The sequence below is a fragment of the Rhinopithecus roxellana genome, chromosome 15 (assembly GCF_007565055.1).
Source record: "Rhinopithecus roxellana isolate Shanxi Qingling chromosome 15, ASM756505v1, whole genome shotgun sequence".
Lineage (NCBI taxonomy): Eukaryota > Metazoa > Chordata > Mammalia > Primates > Cercopithecidae > Rhinopithecus > Rhinopithecus roxellana.
The window spans coordinates 97,204,853-97,225,297 of NC_044563.1; the positions used below are offsets into that span (position 1 = coordinate 97,204,853).

At 37.9% G+C, this 20,445-nt stretch overlaps 1 protein-coding gene across 1 annotated transcript in view; it reads right to left on the reverse strand.

Moving 5' to 3' along the window:
* Positions 1–20,445, reverse strand: part of PIK3C2A (phosphatidylinositol-4-phosphate 3-kinase catalytic subunit type 2 alpha) — a 123,867-nt gene that overhangs the window by 36,590 nt on the left and 66,832 nt on the right. Inside the window, exons 6-13 of the mRNA XM_030917962.1 lie at positions 19,978–20,089; positions 18,310–18,389; positions 18,115–18,178; positions 11,668–11,811; positions 10,299–10,347; positions 10,003–10,213; positions 7,469–7,591; positions 5,176–5,343 (exon numbers count right to left, since the gene is read on the reverse strand). Of these exons, the coding sequence (XP_030773822.1) occupies positions 5,176–5,343; positions 7,469–7,591; positions 10,003–10,213; positions 10,299–10,347; positions 11,668–11,811; positions 18,115–18,178; positions 18,310–18,389; positions 19,978–20,089 (951 nt within the window). The remainder of the gene's footprint in view (positions 1–5,175; positions 5,344–7,468; positions 7,592–10,002; positions 10,214–10,298; positions 10,348–11,667; positions 11,812–18,114; positions 18,179–18,309; positions 18,390–19,977; positions 20,090–20,445) is intronic.

The following is a 20,445-nucleotide window of genomic DNA, read 5'->3' on the forward strand; positions in this document are numbered from 1 at the left end:
CGGGTGTGAGCCACCACACCGGGCTATAGTCCGTTATGTCTAAGAACCACCCTTACTTCCAACTAGACTTAAGGCAAATCCTGATATTATTTAATCTATAAATACTGTTACATATCGCTAAAAAATAAAGTTTCCTGTAATAAGTACAATACCATTATCCCTCCTAAAAGAATTAACAATAATTACTTAAGACCATAAAATACCTAGTCACTATACAAATGTCCCTGATTGTCCCATAAATGATGTTTTTAAAAAACAGTTGATTTGCTTAAAACAAGATCCAAGCAAGGCCTAACACTTGCATTTGGATGTATCTTTTTTTTTTTTTTTTTTTCTTGAGATGGAGTCTTGCTCTGTCGCCCAGAGTGGAGTGCAGTGGCACAATACATTTGGACGTCTTTTTAAACATCTTTTAATTCAGGGTCAGCAAACTCCAACCTGCCTTTACAAAGTTTATTTATAGCCACGTGTAAACTGGCCTTTACACCTGGCTTTGTAAGTAAACTTTTACCAGACACAGCCATGCTCATTAGTTTATGTACTGTCTATGACTGCTTTTGCATTTGTGACAGAGTCTATAAGGTCTGCAAAGCCTAAACTACTTTTATCTGGCACCCTTTGCAGAAAAAGTTCGTTAACTCTTGTTTGGTCTCCTTCTCTTTTTTTCTCCACCTTGCTATTTATTTGTTGATGATACCAGGTCTTTTGTTCTATAGAATTTTCCATATCCTGAATTTTGCTGGTTATACTCCTCCGGTGTCATTTAACATGTCCTCCTGTATTCTCCACACAGAAGAACTTAGACCTAGAGGACTGATTTGATTCAGATTTAATTCTTTGGCAAGAATACTTACTATTTCGCAGTTGGTATTGTATACCACTTCTTATTCTATCAAATTAAAAGGTACACACTGTTTGTGTTATCTGTGATGTTACTATTGATCAGTTTAGTTCAAGTGCTATCAGTTTAAGCCATCAATTATGAGGTTGCAGAAAAACTATTTAATGGTTTTAGGAAGGCATTTTCACAGACTGTAAGGTTTTAAAACAAAAAAGGTGGTACTGATGATCACTGCTTAGATCAATAGTTCTCAATTGGGAGTGATTTTCCTTCCAGCAGACATTTGGTAATTTGCAAATAATTTTGGTTGTAAACTGAGGGGGACAACTGGCATTTAGTGGGTAGAATCTAGGGATGCCGCTAAACATCCTGCAATGCACAAAACAGTCTTTCACAACAAAAAATTATTTGGCCTGAAATGTCAATATTGCCAAGATTGAGAAACCCTAGCCAAAATCTATTATTTCAGCATGGGTTGCAAAATTATAATATTCTAATTCTACCATTCCTTCTGCATCTATTATCTAAAGATTTTCTCTCTTTTTTTATTTTTTGAGATGGAGTCTTGCTCTGTCGCCCAGGCTGGAGTGTAGTGGCGCAATCCTGGCTCACTGCAACCTCTGTCTCCCGGGTTCAAGCGATTCTCCCAACTCAGCCTCCCAAGTAGCTGGGACTACAGTCACGAGCCACCATACCTGGCTAACTTTTTTGTATTTTTAGTAGAGACAGGATTTTGCCATATTGGCCAGAGTTGTCTCAAACTCCCGCCTCGGCTTCCCAAAGTGTTGGGATTACAGGCCTGAGCCACCATAATGGGCTAAAGATTTTCTATAAAAAAAAGTTGTCATATCAATTACTGCTAGGCGCGGTGGCTCACGCCTGTAATCCCAGCACTTGGGAGGCCGAGGAAGGTGGATCACTCAAGGCCAGGAGTTTGTGACCAACCTGGCCAACATGGCAAAACCCTATCTCTGCCCAAAATACAAAAATTAGCCAGGTGTGATAGCACATACCTGTAATCTCAGTTACTCTGGAGGCTGAGGCATGAGAATCACTTGAACCCAGGAGGCAGATGTTGCAGTGAGCCGAGATCATGCCACTGCACTCCAGCCTGAGTGAGTGAGACTCCATCTCAAAAAACAAAAACAAAAACAAAAAAAACTTCGCCACATAAATTATTTGGTAACCGTCAGAAATAACTGTAAAGGAAAGACAGGTTAACTGCTTAATTCTGTTTATGTGCCAGTTTTCAGAAAAATTAGTTAAGAACTAATTTGTGCTGGACATGGTAGCTCACGCCTATAATTTGGGATTGGATGGTGGGAAGATCGATCACTTGAGGCCAGGAGTTTGAGACCAGCCTGGGCAACATAGTGAGACTCCATCTCAAAAAAAAAAAAAAAAAAAAAAAAAAAAGAAAAGGTTTTTAAAAAAGAACTCATTTGTTATTAAGGCTGCATGAAATGCCTTTGAGTCATTTGGCTTCAATAATAGTGACCATTAATAAGATTTTACCTTCAACGGAAATTATTTCATAAAGAATTTCAAGACTGGGATTACAAATCATTATAACACAGTGGTTAACTCAACTATATTATACACTTTGTTTCTCTACATGACACTTTGTTTCTCAACATGTACTAATGTAGAGAAACATGTACTAATGTAGAGAAACAAAGTATAATCATCATCATCATCATCTCTCTTAATCATCTTCTCTCTTAATTTCTGAGTATTCCTTGAATGCGAAGTCCTAACATTACCTAGGTCGCCTGCACTACTTGGCAGTCTCAAGCTTAATACAATCTATTCACTATTTTAACAGCAGAGTGTTGGATGCAAACTATTTAAATGTCTAGCAGAAGTCAACTGCCCTTTGCTTGACAGTCTCCTGAATTATGAAAGAATATTATATCATTTATCTAACAAAACCATTTATTACTAGACAATAAAAGTGGCAAAATGTAGATAGTTCTCTAATTATGCAAAGACTCCTGGTGCTTTCAAGAGCAGGAAGGTTTTCAGAATTTATTTATAAAAATTAATGATAATGCTGAAATTATATTTAACTTTCACATAACTGCTCTCTGACACTAATTTATCAGACAGTGGAGAACACAATTCTTCAGTATTATCAACATATTCTATTTTAGAGTAGTAATGTACTACATTTAGCAAAAGGTTCCTAATACACACCATTAATAGTAATCCCTTCAACTGCCTTTCTTTAGCCTTTGGTAGTTCAAAATTATGTCAGGTATTAAAATCTGAACCCACCAAAATGTAGAGAACAAAAAATCTTACACTGCCTCCTCGAATATGGGGGAAGTAATTAAAAGAAAGAAAAATATTTTTTAAATAAATGTGTTTTTTTTTCTTTTGGAGATGGAGTCTCGCTCTGTCACACAGGCTGGAGTCCAGAGGCGCAGTCTTGACTCACAGCAACCTCTGCCTCCCAGGCTCAAGCTATTCTCTTGCCTCGGCATCCCAAGTAGCTGGGATTACAGACGTGCGCCACCACACCAGGCTAATTTTTGTATTTTTAGTAGAGATGGGGTTTCCCCATGTTGGCCAGGCTGGTCCCAAACTCCTGACCTCAAGTGATCCACCCACCTCAGCCTCCCAAAATGCTGGGATTACCGGTGTGAGCCACTGTGCCCAGCCAATAAATGTTATTTTTAAGCACATGTGAAAATATTTCAAGAACAAATTTGTAAAATCAGTGTTTTGAACATCCTATTATTGTCAACAGATGATTACTGGCAAATCAAATGGGGTATATGCCATTTAAGAAGAAAAAGTATTAGATTAGCAGAAATGTTCATTCTCAGTATTTGTTTTATCTTAAGTTAAATAGATCTATTATTAAACTATTTCCCAAACTGTCCCTTGGAACACAAGGTTTCAAAAGATATATTCTGGAACAATAAAAAAGTGTCATGGTATCAACTAAGTTTGAGTATGTTAATATAGGGTAATAGTTAAGAATGTAGACCCTGTAGCTAAATTGCCTGGTTCAAGTCCCAATTCTACCACGTGTTAGCTAAGTGCCCTGGGGAGAGTCACTGATTCTCTGTACTTTGATATCCCCCCCTGTAAAAAGGGATAAAAATACCACTTATTTCATAGAGCAGTTGTGATAAATACAAGGATACCTGTGTAGCACTCAGATGAATATAAGTGTTATTATAGTAAATATATTGTCATAAGACCCAGTTGAATAGGCTTCTTGACTACAAAGTTTTAGGGATGCTTTTTTCTCCTTTTTAAAAAATTTTTCTTTTAGAACTTTAGAGTTTTTTTTTTTTTTTTTTTTTTTTTTTGCGGCAGGAGGGGAGGGGCTCACTGAAACCTTTGCCTTTGGGTTCAAGTGATTCTTATGCCTCAGCCTACAGAGTAGCTGAGATTATAGGGGTGTGCCTCTAGGCCCAGCTAGCTAATTTTTATATTTTTGGCAGAGATGGGATTTCACCATGTTGGCCAGGCTGGTCTCAAACTCCTGACCTCAAGTGATCTGCCTACCTTGGACCCCCAAATTGCTGGGGTTACAAGCATGAGCCACGGAGCCCTGCCTAGAGATGCTTTAATATGCCAGTGTGCATTATCTATTCTCCAGAATGCACCCATGTGCTGAATGTAACATATCCCAAACTTACCCATTTTTTTTTTCCTTTGGAAAACTCTTGATCATCTCATGAAACATTATTCCTTACAACATAATTAAAATATTCAGCTAAAAGGCCAGATAGATTATACTATCCCAGTGGGTACTAACAGACACCAAGCTCAAAAGAAATTCCTTTACCCCTAAAGATAATGGAAAGAATCCCTAATAGGGTTTTGCATACTTGTGGGATGTATGGCAATTAAAGACTAGGGACATTTGGCAGTAAGGGATAGATTAGTAAAGAGAATTAAGGAAGGGAATAATGTACACCTATAGATTCTCTGAAACTGGAGAAGAGTAGGAAAGAAATGGGAAAAGGGAAAACCAAGTCTTGGGTTAATATCAACGGAATTTATAAGACTGTGGTATTATGTCAACAATATAGTACTTTATATAAATGACAGTCATTGGCTGCTGCTTTTCTCCATGGAACAGTGAGTGGCAAACAAAGCTGTGTATACCTAGTCAGATATGTTCAGACTATAGCAGATTAACTTTTATTTCCTCTAATCTGTGTCTCTGAACTGACCTCCTTTTATCACATTAGAAAAACTGAAGAGGCTCATTCACTCATCTATGTTCCTCCCCTCACCTCCTTGTCATCTAGCCAATTCTGATGTGCAGATGTGTCCACAGTGACTCATCATTACAACTCAGTAATACTTACCGTTTAAAGTCAAAAAGAGGTAAAGAAACTTTGCCCAAAGCTTCTGGTCCCTTTCTCTGCTTATTAGAATCAGGGGAACTTCCACTGCTCTGATTTAAAATTCCAAAAAGAGTAAGGTGAAGAAGTGATTCTAATGGCAATTGTGATATCTGGATGGGAAAAATGATTCTATGGGGGGAAAAATGTATTAATAGAACAAATTAGATTGAATGTGAAATTTAACACTTTAATGAGACTATTTTAGGTATTGTATTTAACCTTTCAAATAATCTTTATTTTGGTATTTTTATTTTATTTTATTGAGACGGCATTTTTGCTCTGTTGCCTAGGCTGGAGTGCAACGGCACAATCTTGGCTCACGGCAACCTCTGCCTGCTGGGTTCAAGTGATCTCCTGCCTCCGACTCTTGAGTAGCTGGGATTATAGGCACCCGCCACTACGCCTGGCTAATTTTTGTATTTTTAGTAGAGATGGGGTTTCACCATGTTGGCCAGGCTGGTCTCAAACTCCTGACCTCAGGTCATCCACTCGGCCTCCCAAAGTACTAGGATTACAGGTGTGAGCCACCACACCAGCCTCAAATAATCTTTAATACTGAGTAAACTTTAGCTAAATAGAAGTCTGGCTAACTTGTCCTATTAAAAATTTTAAATAAATTTTATTAACAGTATAAAATTTCAAAATATAACATTTCTTTCTTTAAAGACGTGCAAATGCCTTTGAGATTTCGTGTTAATTTCCAGGCAAAATAATATTAGTCATTTTTATTTCCTTTTGGAAAAACCAGATGAATGTTTATGAGAATTTCTGTTTTGGGATGTAAGAATGCACACAAACATACATAATAAGTATATACACAAACAGCTTTCCTTCCTCCTTCCTTTCCTCCCTCTCTTCCTTCCTATGAAAAAAAAAAGTATATACACCAACAGACATATGTTTACCAATGCATTATTTTTTTTTAAGTCTGAAAGAACACTTGAAGTCAAGAGCAGGCACTCTGAGATAGCAAATGTTGAAAACAGAGTGACAGTTTCTACCTATATGCATTTTTGTGTTACTTGATTGCTTTCACAGACATGTATTATTTTATAATATAAAAGAAAATATGACAATAGGAAAACATTTAATAAATGTGGAACAAATAGTAAAAAGTTCTGCAACTGTCTATCTGCCTAAATAATGAGAGTTCCCTTAGTTTAAAAACACTATTTTAGGCTGGGCACGGTGGCTCACACCTGTAATCCCAGCACTTTGGGAGGCCAAAGTGGGCGGATCACCTGAGGTCAGGAGTTCAAGACTAGCCTGGCCAACATGGCAAAACCCCTTCTCTACTAAAAATACAAAAAAATGAGCCAGGGATGGTGGCACACACCTGTAATCTCAGCTACTCGGAAGGCTGAGGCAGGAGAATCACTTGAACCTGGGAAGCTGAGGTTACAGTGGGCTGAGATCGCGCCACTGAACTCCAGCCTGGGTGACAGAGTAAGACTCCATCTCAAAAAGAAAAAAAAAAAGAAAAACACTATTTAAAAAATATAAATAGTACAAAACATCATCTTGTACATGGATTTAAGATAATTTTTTTCGGCTGAACGCGGTGGCTCACGTCTGTAATCCCTGTACTTTGGGGGGCCGTGGTGGGCGGATCACCTGAGGTCAGGAGTTCAACACCAGCCTGGCCAACATGGTGAAACCCCACCTCTACTAAAAATACAAAAAATTAGCTGGGCGTGGTGGCGCATGCCTGTAATCCCAGCTACTCAGCAGGCTGAGACAGGAGAATTGCTTGAACCTGGGAGGCAGAGCTTGCAGTGAGCTGAGATTGCGCCACTGCACTCTAGCCTGGGCAACAAGGGCAAAACTCGTCTCAAAAAATAAATAAATAAATAAATAAAAATAACTTTTTTGGTTAAGTGTTGATTAATCTAAGAGCCAGAATTGTTATATAGTGTTACAGAATAAATACTGAAGCAATGCTATAAAATACTGTCTTTCCAGAACTTTCATTCCTTTCTATAACTTTCCTTCCTTTCTATAACTATAAATTTATATCTTTAACTTGACAAAGTCTAAAAAGAATGATATGTTTTTGCAATTTAATAATATGAAGGCTTAAAAGGATATTTCATATTTTTTAATGAGAATTTCAGTCTGTTCTACAAAATCATATCTAGAAGAGATCTTAAGACATAAGTAAGAAGTTAAAGAATTTCAATGAAAATTACAATAAAAATTAAAGTTAGGATAGCAGGACACACCGAAAGAATAAAAAGCCAGAAATTTCACTTACAGTTCATCCCATTTAATAAGATAGAAGAAATTCTTGTAAGTGCCAACCTTCTTTGATTGAATAGGTTTAAAAAGATCCTTTCCATTGTGAGACAGTGAACATATCAAGTAGTATTTTTCATAACTGAGAAAAGAAAGTTTAACTTGATTTCTATCTTGACAATACAAATTATTTAACTAATACAACTACATTAGCAGTTCTTCCTCCAAAGAGACCAATATCTGAAATAATCTGGTCACCTTTCATTTGAATTTTTAGAAATCCATCTGAAATTCAACCACTGCAAATTCTATGAAAATAGAAAAGAGGTTTGGTAAAGGGGATAAAAAGGGGAATGTATGTTCCTAGGTCCCAGATTAAAGCATGGTCATAATAACACCAGCTGGATAATTTCATTTTGCACCCAGTTATTAGCTTCAGATTTTAGTTGAACGACACTGAATAATGTATTTATTCATTTCTAGCTAGAAAGAGTACAAACATTACCTTCCCTTGGTGCATTTTCCTTTGCTAAGCTACTGAAATAGAGTCAGCTAAGCATGTGCCTGACTTACATTGAGCCAATCTTCCTAGCCTATTGGGAGTCTTCCATTTATGGGGACAGATGCTATTGTATTCTCTCATTAGATTGCAGTGACTCAGCCACTAATTGCCAAGTACACAGCTGGTTGGATACAGTCAGGTAATCTTTAAAAGCACGAGTCTTAGATTCAATAAAATTGTATTCTACTTAATCTAACTTACTGCTAGCCTTACATGTTAACCACTTTGTTCATATATACAATTTATTTATCATTCTAAATTTATTTCAAATCAAATTTTATTGGTTCACACAATACCCCAAGCTAACTACTTGGTTATTTTTCTCAACTTTATTCCATTTACTCCTATTTACGTCAGCATTTTATTCACTTACTTTCTATCTTTATCACTGTTTTCTGTATCGTCTTCTACTGGGTATTTGTTTACCTCATTAGTGTCCCTATGTATATTTGTGCGTGTCTATGTACAAATGTGTGTGTGTGTGTGTGCCTATGGAGAATGTGGAGATTATTATCCCTGTAATGAAATACCTTCAGATACCGTCAATATCCATTTAAATGCAAGTTCCAGAAGAGTACAGGTTTTTTGCTGCCTTGTACTACTGAATCCCCGGTATTAAGAATACTGCCCACAGATGGTGCTCAATAAATATTTATTGAATAAATTAAAACACCACATTTAAGTCACTAAATGACCATATTTTAATCTAAAGCCCAATTTAAGCAAAACTTATGTTTGATATTTCTTCAGTAAACTTTTTTACAGCATTAAGCTACTATAAAACTATTTCACTAAAAATATTTCTGACTTTTCAGTTCATACATTGATTTTCAAATACACTAAAACTGGCGGCCGGGTGTGGTGGCTCACGCCTGTAATCCCAGAACTTTGGGAGGCTGAGGTGGGCAGATCACTTGAGGTCAGGAATTTGAGACCAGCCTGGCCAACAAGGTGAAATCTCATCTCTACTAAAAATACAAAAATTAGCCAGGCATTATGGTACGCACCTGTAATCCTAGCTACTCAGGGGGCTGAGGCACAAGAACTGCTTGAACCCTGGAAACAGAGGTTGCAGTGAGCAACAATGCAAGACTCCATCTCCAAAAGAAAAAAAAGAATGAACGAACACCTGTCTTAAACTGCCTATATTTATTAATTGACAATTGCTCTGTTTTCCTGCTATATTTTCCTGCTTTTGGCATGCAAGAGTTACATTTTCTTTACTGGAAGTGCTTCAAACACCTCTGTAATTTTTAAGAAAATCACAAAGGTATCTGTTGGTTAGTCATTTAAACACCAAGATAACAGTGGTTGCTGACATTTTACAAGATCAGAATAGTTGCTAGATAAAGCTGCACGTATTTTCTTTTATGTTTTATTTTTATTTTTTTGAGACAGGGTCTTGCTCTGTCACCCAGGCTGGAGCGCAGTGGCATGATCATAGCTCACTGCAGTCTTCATCTCCTGGCTCGAGCAATACTCCTGCCTCAATCTTCTCAGTAGCTGGGACTACAGGTGCACACCACCACTGGCTATTTCTTTTTTTTAGATGGAGTTTACCTCTTGTTGCCAAGGCTGGAGTGCAATGGCGCAATCTCGACTCACCACAACCTCCACCTCCTGGGTTCAAGCGATTCTCCTGCCTCAGCCTCCCAAGTAGCTGGGATTACAGGCACATGCCACCACACTCAGCTAATTTTGTATTTTTAGTAGAGACAGAGTTTCTCCATGTTTGTCAGGCTGGTCTCAAACTCCTGAACTCAGGTGATCCACCTGCCTCAGCTTCCCAAAGTGCCGGGATTACAGGCATAAGTCACTGTGCCTGGCTGGCTAATTTTTTAAAAATTCTTTATAGTAGAGATGAGGTCTTGCTACGTTGCCCAGGCTGGTCTCCAACTCCTCGGCTCAAGCAATCCTCCCACTGTGGCTTCACAAAGCACTGGGATTACAGGTGCAAGCCACCATGCCCGGCTGTTTAAACAGTTACTTACTTTGATACCCAATTACTTGAAATTCCATGAGCAGCAAAAATAGTAAACTGGAGCTGCTCTGTTGTAGTCCATGCTTCCTTGGCACTCTTGCTACTTTGGGCACAGTCTGTAGGACTCCTACCAGAATTTGCATGGAGTCTGAGAAGATCATAAATTGCTGCAGTTAATTGGTTTATGCTTACTTGAACAGGATTTTCAGGATTAAGTGAGCCTAGATTTAAAAAAAAAAGAAAAATTTAATAGATTCTCTGAAAAGCTGATGATTATTGCTAAAATTTAAAGATTTAAACACATACCCCTAGTTGAATTCTTGCTAGTGTCTTCTTCTCCAAACAAAGAAGTCACCTACACAGGCACACACACACAATAGTCAGAAAATTGCCTATGACATAATATAAAATGTCAAATACTATGTCAAAGACTCTTTTTCCAGGGGAAACCTCCCAAGTATCTACAGAATTAATAAAACAATAAATAAATAATGCAAAAAGAAAGGGAAAACCACAAACCAAGATTATTTTTAGTATTAAGAAAATCAGAATCACTAAAAACTACTGTAAAATATCACTGAAACACAACAAAAGCTGCTTGGTTAATATTAATTTGCAATCTAGAAGTGATAAGTACAGTATTATTTTCCATTAGTAGCTCTAAAACAACATAAGAATATCCTTAAAGAAAAAAATCTAGATCTCTTGGTTGGTGACTCAAAAAAGTGCTTATATGTATCTAAACTGACTCCCCTCCCATCTGCTGTCTGCTCCTTTATCCAGCAAATGGGTAAAATAAATAGAAGCCTCAGACAAAATTAGGTCCATGGTAGTTGATCACCTCCAAGTAATTTCGTGTGTGTGTGTGTATAAATATATATACACGTATATATGTGTATACATATGTATATATGTGTGTGTGTGTATATGTATAAGTTTCTAAAAAGAAGCAAATTAAAAAGTAGAAAAAAAGAAACCCGCATTGCTACATACCATATGGACAGGATCTCTCTGAGAATGCATGGACTATGTTATCTTCTAGATATCGAGGGGCACACCATCAACATAACTTTTCTATCCTTTATATTTATTGTGGCCCGTGAGATGCACCCCTTCTTTCATCCTTGCAATTAAAGATATAAATGTCCCTATGAAGCAAGTTAATTAAATCTCCTGGGAAACACCATGAGGGACAGCTTTTATTAAAACCAACAGTATAATCTAAAGCCAAGGCCCCTAAATTGGCTGCTTCTGAGGCATTATAGCTGAGGCCCTTGGTCTTTTCAACAGGGAGATTATTAGCCAAAGTAGAACTTCCCCCACTAATAATTAGGACACTTCCACCCCAAGGGAGAAGTGAGAGTTACTGTCCTCCAGGTCTTCTAAGCTCAATACCTATCCTTAAACCCCAAACCAACTCATCTATGCCAGAGGTCCTCCTCTATACAAAAAGGGTTCACAGTTTGACATCCACCTGTTGAATGTCAACTCTCATAAAGCTCTTTCAAGGCAACCCAACTTCTTACCAAGGAATCCCCACCTAACCAAGTAAGTGATTCAATCCAAAAGTAAAAGCCGAAGTTAAAATGACAATATTTTGTCTAGGAGAAGGCAAAAATTTCCTGTTTAAGTACATATTTGCATGAATAAAATCCTAGTTACCAAAAATACTCACATCAGCAGTTTTACTCCTTGGAAGATTAACTGCTCTCTTTAGCTTCTTTACTGATTCTGTAATGGCAAGAGTCTCGACACCATCTAAAGCACTACAGATTTTTCTTACAGCTTTAATTACTTGATCTACTGCTCGGTGCTGGTTCTTTAAAAACACAAAATAAAATAAAAATAGGTAGGTGAAATTTAAAGGACCAATTCCAGAGACGAAGTCAGAAATTAGATATCTTAGATATCCCTAACAGATATCCTCTACTCTTTTGTGATGAAAAAGAAAAGAAATGAGATAGCTTTTCAATTGTATAGTTTATTTCAAAGTAGGAAAAGGCAAGGCCTGGTTAATTTTCACTTCATCTGACACAATTATTCATATGCAAATTGTTATTAATTTTCCATTAGAATCAGAAGTAGAAGCGTAAATTAGTAACAAATCACTAAAACTAGAGCTATTTTTTTCTTATTCTCATTTGGAAATAATTTCCACACTGAAAATAACCCTTCTCTTCCTCCTGCAAAAATTTGGTATCAAAACCAAGTTCTTTAGAGGTCAGTTACATATTAATAACACTGGGCAACATTTACCTGAGAAGTACATATCTTATTAAGAAACATTCGTATATAATGTATTAATTCATAAAAACATTTATGCCAAACTTTTATGCCAAGTACTGTTATAATGGGCTGAAACTCAGTACTATACCACCCGTTTAAAATTTAAATTTTTCCACCCTTGACGCTTGGCTACTACAAACCTTCACCTTCAAGCTTAAATGAAACCACCTAATTTTCTCAAATACCCAATTACCCTGCAGTCCTCGGGGCCTGTTTTCTAGCTCCTCATTTTTGCTTATTTGACTTATACTTCCTGCTTCCTTTTACTTCACCTTCACGCAAAACCTTTTCCAGTTTTGAAGGTCATGCCATTCTCCTATATTACTTCATATTACTTTGCTTTTTTTTTTTTGAGACGGACTCTCATTCTGTTGCCCAGGCTAGAGTGCAGTGGTAGGATCTTAGGTCACTGCAACCTCTGCCTCCCAGGTTCAAGTGATTCTCCTGCCTCAGCCTCCCGAGTAGCTGGGATTACAGGTGTCTGTCACCATGCCTGGCTAATTTTTGTATTTTTAGTAGAGATGGGGTTTCGCCATGTTGGTCAGGCTGGTCTCAAACTCCTGACCTTGGGTGATCCGCCCGCCTCAGCCTCCCAAAGTGCTGGGATGACATGCGTGAGCCACTGCGCCCAGCCTACATTACTCTTTAAGTACCAATTATCAATTTATTGTCTATTAGTTCCAAATCCACCCTTCCTCTGCTCTCCTTTCTGATACTACAGCTAGACACCGACCTTAAAAGTGTAAGGGTGAGCCATGAAAATGTCTCAGGAAAAAGCATTTAGAGGGGAACAACAGGCACAAGGGTCCTCAGTGCGGAACATAACTGGCAGATAATCAACCAGAGAAAAAAGACAGGGAAGTGATAAGAAGTCAGATCAGAGAGGTAGTGAGTCATACTGTGTAGAACCTTGAAGCTACAATTAGGGCTTTGAATTTTACTAAGTAAGATAGTAAACAGGATTCTCAGCGAAGGAGTGACATGATCTAACATTTTTTAAAGGATTTACAAACTTTATCTTTTCAAAGCCCCACCTTCTGCCTTTGATTTTCTCTTATTTTGCTTTTTGCTCTTCTTTTCTTATTTTTTTTTTAAGACAGGTCTCATTCACCCAGACTGGACTGCAGCAGTGTGCAGCTCACTGCAACCTCTGCCTCCCGGTTTCAAGCAATTCTCCTACCTCAGCCCCCTGAGTAGCTGAGATTACAGTTATATGTCACCATACCCAGCTAATTTTCCTATTTTCATTTTTAAAATCTTTACCTTTCAATAATTTTAAATTTACAGACAGCTATAAAAATAATACAAAGTTCCCATATAACGCTGGAAAACTAGACTAAGTAAATCTTACATAAACCATGTTACATTTGTCAAAGCTAGACATTAACACTGGTATATTGCTATTAAGTAAATGTTAAACTTTATTCAGATTTTACCAACTTTTCCACTAATGAGCTTTTTATCTTCCAGAATATAATCCAGGATATCACATTCCATTTAGTGACTTATTCTCAAAAGATCATTTTGGTTGCCTGTTGAAGATATACTGTAGGGGTAGACACTGGGAGATTAGTAAGAAACTACCGCAGTTGACTAGAGTATAGCTTTGGTAGTGATGAAAGCGCTCACATTCTAAATGTATTTTCAAGGTAGAGCTGACCAGAATTAGACTGAATGTGAAATGTATAAGATCTTTTTCTTGAGACGTCAAGGATGACTCTAGGGTTTTGGCCTGAGCAAATGGAAGACAAAGTTGCCATTTATTAAAAAGGGAAATAATGAGGTCAGGCTATGCATGTGTACATAAGGGGGTATACGAGATATCTCTGCACCTTCCTCTCAGCTTGCTCTGAACCTAATATTGCTCTTAAAAAATAAACTCTTAAAAAGAAAAAGGGGGCCGGGCGCGGTGGCTCAAGCCTGTAATCCCAGCACTTTGGGAGGCCGAGACGGGTGGATCACGAGGTCAGGAGATCGAGACCATCCTGGCTAACACGGTGAAACCCCGTCTCTACTAAAAAAATACAAAAAACTAGCCGGGCGAGGTGGCAGGCGCCTGTAGTCCCAGCCACTCGGGAGGCTGAGGCAGGAGAATGGCGTAAACCCGGGAGGCGGAGCTTGCAGTGAGCTGAGATTCGGCCACTGCACTCCAGCCTGGGCGACAGAGCAAGACTCCGTCTCAAAAAAAAAAAAAAAAAAAAAAAAAAAAAAAAAAAAAAAAAAAGAAAAAGGGAAGGCCGATGGGTGAATAGATACAAAGGTACTATAAAAAATTCAGTTTTGTAGATCTTAAATTTGAGATGTCAATTAATTAGATATTCACATAAAGATGTCAAGTAATAGATAATTTGAGTCTGGAGTTGGGGAAAAGGTTAAGGTTAGACATACAAATTTCAGAGTCAATCAGTATAAGGATATACCAAGATCACCTAGGATGTCAATACAGAGAGAAGAGGTTCTAGAACTGAGCCCTGGGGATATGCAGGAAGATAAGGAAGAAGCCACAAGTAAGAGTGAGACAGAGCAGCTAATAGAAATAAGGAAAGCAAGAAGGTGGTATCCCACAGGCCAACTAAGTATTTCAAAAAGAAAGACATGATCAACTGTATCAAAAAATACAGACAGGTTGAGAAGAATAAAGATTTGGTGGGCACGGTGGCTCACACCTGTAATCCTAACACTTTGGGAGGCTGAAGCAAGAAGATCGTTTGAGCCCAGGAGTTCAAGACCAGCCCAGACAACATAAGGAAACTGTGTCTCTACAAAAAACATAAAAATTAGCTGGGCATGGAATGTAGTCTCAGCTACCCAGGAGGCTGAGGTGGGAGGATTACCTGAGACCAGGGAGTTGCAGCTGCAGTGATCTGTGATCACACCACTGCACTCCAGTTTGGGTGACAGAGTGACACGCTGTCATCCATCCATCCATTCATCAATCGATCAACAGATTAGGAACTGACTACTGAATTCAGGATCATGGAAGTCCTTGATGACCTTAATAAGTACAGTTTCAGGGAAGTACTAAACTGATTGGAGTGGGCATATAAGAGAATGGGAAGGAAGGAAATGGAAGCAGCAAAACCACTTAACTTTCAGAAGTTTTAAAGCAAGGAGAAGAGAGAAATGGTGTGGCTCCTGTGGCGGGGGGCGGGGTGGGGATTTTTTTTTTTTTTTTAAGATGGGTAACTCTTTTTCCTCTTCATCTACAATGATTTTCCTGGTGACCTCATCCTGTCTTATGGCTGCAAAATACAATTTATATTCTAATGATTCCCAAGTTTATTATCTCTAGCCTGGACACTCCATACGAAACTCCAGATTCTAGTAAACTCCAGTTTACCAGAGATATTCAGTAAATATTTTTGAATAAATATATTTATATGTTGATAAGAACATACTAGTAGATAAAAATATGGAAGCCATCCTACACTTATACTATTTCCCCTTCACTCACATCTCATCACCTGTTAAAATCTTTCCAATTTTATCTCCTAAATATTGTTAATCAGTTCTCTCCTTTTTAACTTTTCCATGCTCTTCATCTTTCACCTGGACTACTATAAAAACCTTTTTAAATATTCGCTCTGAAACCAATCCCAACCTGAAATCTAACTTCCACAATACAGCCAGAGTGATTTCAGATCACAGGACTAAACAATTCACCCAAACCACTCTAGGCTAAAAACACCTTAAGTGGCTAGAGCAGGAGTCGGCCAACTTTTTCTGTACAGGGCCAAACAGTAACAGGTTAGGTTTTGCAGGATACACAATCTCTGTTCCACTACTCAACTCTACTGTTGGAGCATAAATGTAAATGACAAGAGACAATATGTTAAAAAAAAAAAAAGGTATGGGGCCAGGCGCAGTGGCTCATGCCTGTAATTCCAGCACTATGGGAGGCCAAGGCGAGTGGATCACTTGAGGTCAGGAGTTTGAAACCAGCCTGACCAACATGGTGAAACCCTGTCTGTACCAAAAATACAAAAATTAGCCAGACGTGGTGGCACACACCTGTAATCCCAGCTACTAGGGGGGCTGAGGTGGGAGAATCACTTGAACCCAGGAGGCAGAGATTACAGTGAGCCAAGATCATATCACTGAACTCCAGCCTGGGTGACAAAGTGAGACTGTCTCAAACAACGACAACAGCAACCAGGTGTGTAGTTTTGTTAAATTTTTTTTTTTTAATTTACAAATTAGAAGGTAGACTGGATATGGTCTCCTGACCTAGAAGATAAAATTCCTTAACACGGATTACAAGGATAATAATCATATAGCTATCTCCCATGTCATCTGCCAATCTTCATTTTATACTTTGTACTCTATCACAGAATTGCTTATACTTCCATGTAAATATCACACCTATCTGCTTTTGTTTATATACCCTTCCCAATTTTTTTCTTGCTAACTCGTACTGTATAAGACAGTTCAGACAACATCCCTTCTAAGAGGCCTTCCTTGAACCCTCAACTTAGGTAAGGTGCCCTTCCTTAATCTCCTTAACTCCAAGGCATACCTCTATAATACATTTTACTACACTATATTGAAGTTTTGTTTAAATCCCTCACTACTACTTTTTAAGTTCCTGATAGGTGGGGACTAGATCATTCATTTTCAAAACTCTAGCATTCAGCATATAGTAAGCATCCAATAAATGCTTTTAGAGTTGAACTGAAGGTTCTTCTTAGCAATAGAGCTGAAATGAGAATAAACATGTTAATTTAAGCATTAGTGAAAACTTTTGACGTAACTTAGGTCCGAAAACAAGACATGAAACATCAATGTCAAGAATATAGTCTTGGCTGGGCACGGTGGCTCATGCCTGTAACCCCAGCACTTTAGATGGCTGAGGTGGGAGAATCACTTGAGGTCAGGAGTTTGAGACCAGCCTGGCCAACACGGTAAAACCCCATCACTACTAAAAACATAAAAATTAGCCAGGCATGGTGATGTATGTCTCTAATCCCAGCTACTCAGGAGGCTGAGGCAGGTGAATCACTTGAACCCAGGAGGCAGAGGTTGCAGAGAGCCGAGATCACCCCACTGCACTCCAGCCTAAGCAACACATGGAGACTCAGCCTCAAAAAAAAAAAAAAAAAGAAAGTCTTTAAGCTTTAACGACTGCCCTATTAGATTTTGGACTTGCATGGGCCCCTAGCCCTTTTGTTTTGGAAAATCTCTCCCATTTGGAAAGGCTGTATTTACCCCACACCTGTACCTTCATTGTATCCAGGAAGTAACTAATTTGCTTTTGGTTTTACAGGCTCATAGGTGGAAGGGATTTGCCTTGTCTCAGATGAGACTTTGGACTTAAACTTTTGGGTTAATGCTGGAAAGAGTTAAGACCTTGGGAGACTACTGGAAGGGCATGATTGTGTTTTGAAATGTGAGGACATGACATTTGGGAGGGGCCAGGGGCACAATGATGTGGTTTGGCTCTATGTCCCCCCAAAATCTCACCTTGAAATGTAATAATCTCCACGTGTCAAGGGCAGGACCAGGTGGAGATAACTGAATCATGGGGGTGGTTTCTCCCATGTTGTTCTCATGATAGTGAGTTTTCATGAGATCTGATGGTTTTATAATGGGCCCCGTTCGCTCGACACTCATTTCTCGCTGCCCTGTGAAGAGGTGCCTTCTTCCATGATTTAAGTTTCCTGAGGCCTCCCCAGTCATGCTGAACTGTAAGTCAATTAAACCTATTTTCTTTATAAATTAAAAAGAATATAGTCTTTAAAGTCCTAAAATATTTTCTCTAATGCCAACACTACCATTTAAGAGAAAGAAGAAGCAAGAATCTTTAAGTCATTATGCCAAAATGTGAATTAAGACTTACTTCAATTTGAAGAGCCAGTTCTACTTGGTTGTGATAAGAATCTAAGAGTTCTTCAACCGGGTGTCTGAAAGAAACAGCAGTTATTGTGGCTGAAGGATGCTACACACAAAATGATTGTTTTAATCACCAAAATAAGTGTATTTGCATCCAAAAACAAAGTCTGAAAACCTGCAATTAATGCTTTCGATGATATACCTTGTCATGGCTTCTTTGTAAGGTTTTTCTATTTGATACAGGTGTTTGTTTAAATCCACGGGTGTTTCATCATCTTCTGCCTAAACAAACACATTTACACAAAAAAAATCAAATCTACTCTTTGGTCTTTCTATTGTCAAATTAAATATAGTTAAGTGTATGATAAAATCTTGAAACCAAGTGTTTTTCCGAGAACTGAAAATAAAATTCTATCAGAATTAAATATTATTTGTAACTGACTCAGAAAAAAAGTGAGTCAACATCCTGAAGAAAACTTGTTTGTTAAATGGAAAACATAAATGCTTTCAAGTCTACTTTCAGGTATATAAATAGCTTTTGGAACAAAAACTATTTCTGTTGTATATATAGAGAATAGAGAGCTAAAAATACTTTAAAGATGGCTGATAGCCAAACAAATATGGGGTAGAAAACAGATGGGGAAGAGGTCATTTAAATTTCTGCATTTTTTTTCTAATGATAATCAATTCTCCTCCCACTCCCCATCATGAACAAGGTACTCGTCTCTTCTACCCCAGGTCTACATTATGCAAATGTAGTCAAAAACATCATTCCTGGCAGGGCACAGTGGCTCATGCCTGTAATCTCAGCACTTTGGGAGGCTGAGGTAGGCGAATCATTTGCGGCCAGGAGTTTGAGACCAGCCTGGCCAACACACCAAAACTCTGTCTCTACTAAAAATACAAAAAAATAAAAGTTTGCTGGGTGGGTTGGTGCATGCCCACAGTTCCAGCTATTCCAGAGGCTGAGGCACGAGAATTGCTTGAGCGTGGGTGGCAGAGGTGCACTGAGCTGAGATCACGCCATTGCACTCCAGCCTGGATGACAGAGGGAAACTCTGTCTCCAAAAGAAAAAAAAAAGAAAAAAGGACATCATTCCTTAAGAAACTGAAAAGAAAAGTTACCAATGACTGCCAAAATGTACTAAATTTTATGAAAGTCTTTACCCAATTGAAATGAATTCTACCCCTAACATAAAAGCAAAACTCAAGAAAACCAAGAAAAAAAGAAAGCAGACATCACTGATATTTTTCCATCCAAAATTCTACCAAATGAAGAATAATTCTCTTTAGAGATTAAAAATTCAATCATAAGTTCACCAGGGGTTCATGCAGTAAAACAAAATGGGTACATTTCCTGCATTCTATTTTGCTTTAACCTCAAAAGAAAGCATTGAAAGCTTTTTTTTTTTTCTTAAAGAACATCCACCTACTGAAGTAGTGAACTTTTAAAATAGGGAATTAGTTTTCATTTTGTGATGAATAATTTATTTTTCTCAGTTTGGTACAAAGGTCAATGTGGATTTTCTTTTCATCCTCAACCAATATTTAGTATTCAAAATTTTTCCTTCTTCCTCATTTTTCCCTGACTCACCCTGATGTTTTCACTCATGTATAAAGCTATTACCAACCAAATGTTTAATTTCTCCACTTTGATTTTCAAATATGCCTCTACCTCTAAGGACTATGTTACCTAAACCTCCATGATTGAAGATCCTCCCTCATTTGCTAAGAAGATTCCTGTTGAGGATGAGTTCATCACCCCATTCCAACTATGAAATCACATAAAATGTACAAGTTGAAAATTGGCAAATTAGCAGAATTATTCAGATTCAGACAAATGAAATTCAGTTATAAGGTACACACTTACTGTTCGGGCCAGATATTGACACATTGCACTGAAGGTCAAGAGTTGTAGTCTAATTTCTGTGTCCCATTTTCGACAGTTTTGAATATGCTCATGACTTCCAAGGCAATGATTACTGTTAAGATATATTAATTATTCACTATTATTCTATTCAAATTAGAAATTATAAAGGTGAGGGTAAAATTTAAATTGCACCTGCATCAGAAATTGAAGAGAATGGTAAAACACAGACAGTTTTAAAATCAAATCTGAGCATTTAAACAGAAATTATTCTGTAGGAGAACAGTCAATGTAAAAAAGAAAGAAGAGGAAGACAAAGATGAAGAAGGAAATAAGAAAAATAGGGACAGGGCATTTCTAGAAGCCTAGGAGAATAAAATCTGTAAAACAACTGGACTAAATGCTAGATATAATAAATTACAAGGCTGGGCATGGTGGTTCACACCTGTAATCCTAGCACTTTAGGAGGCC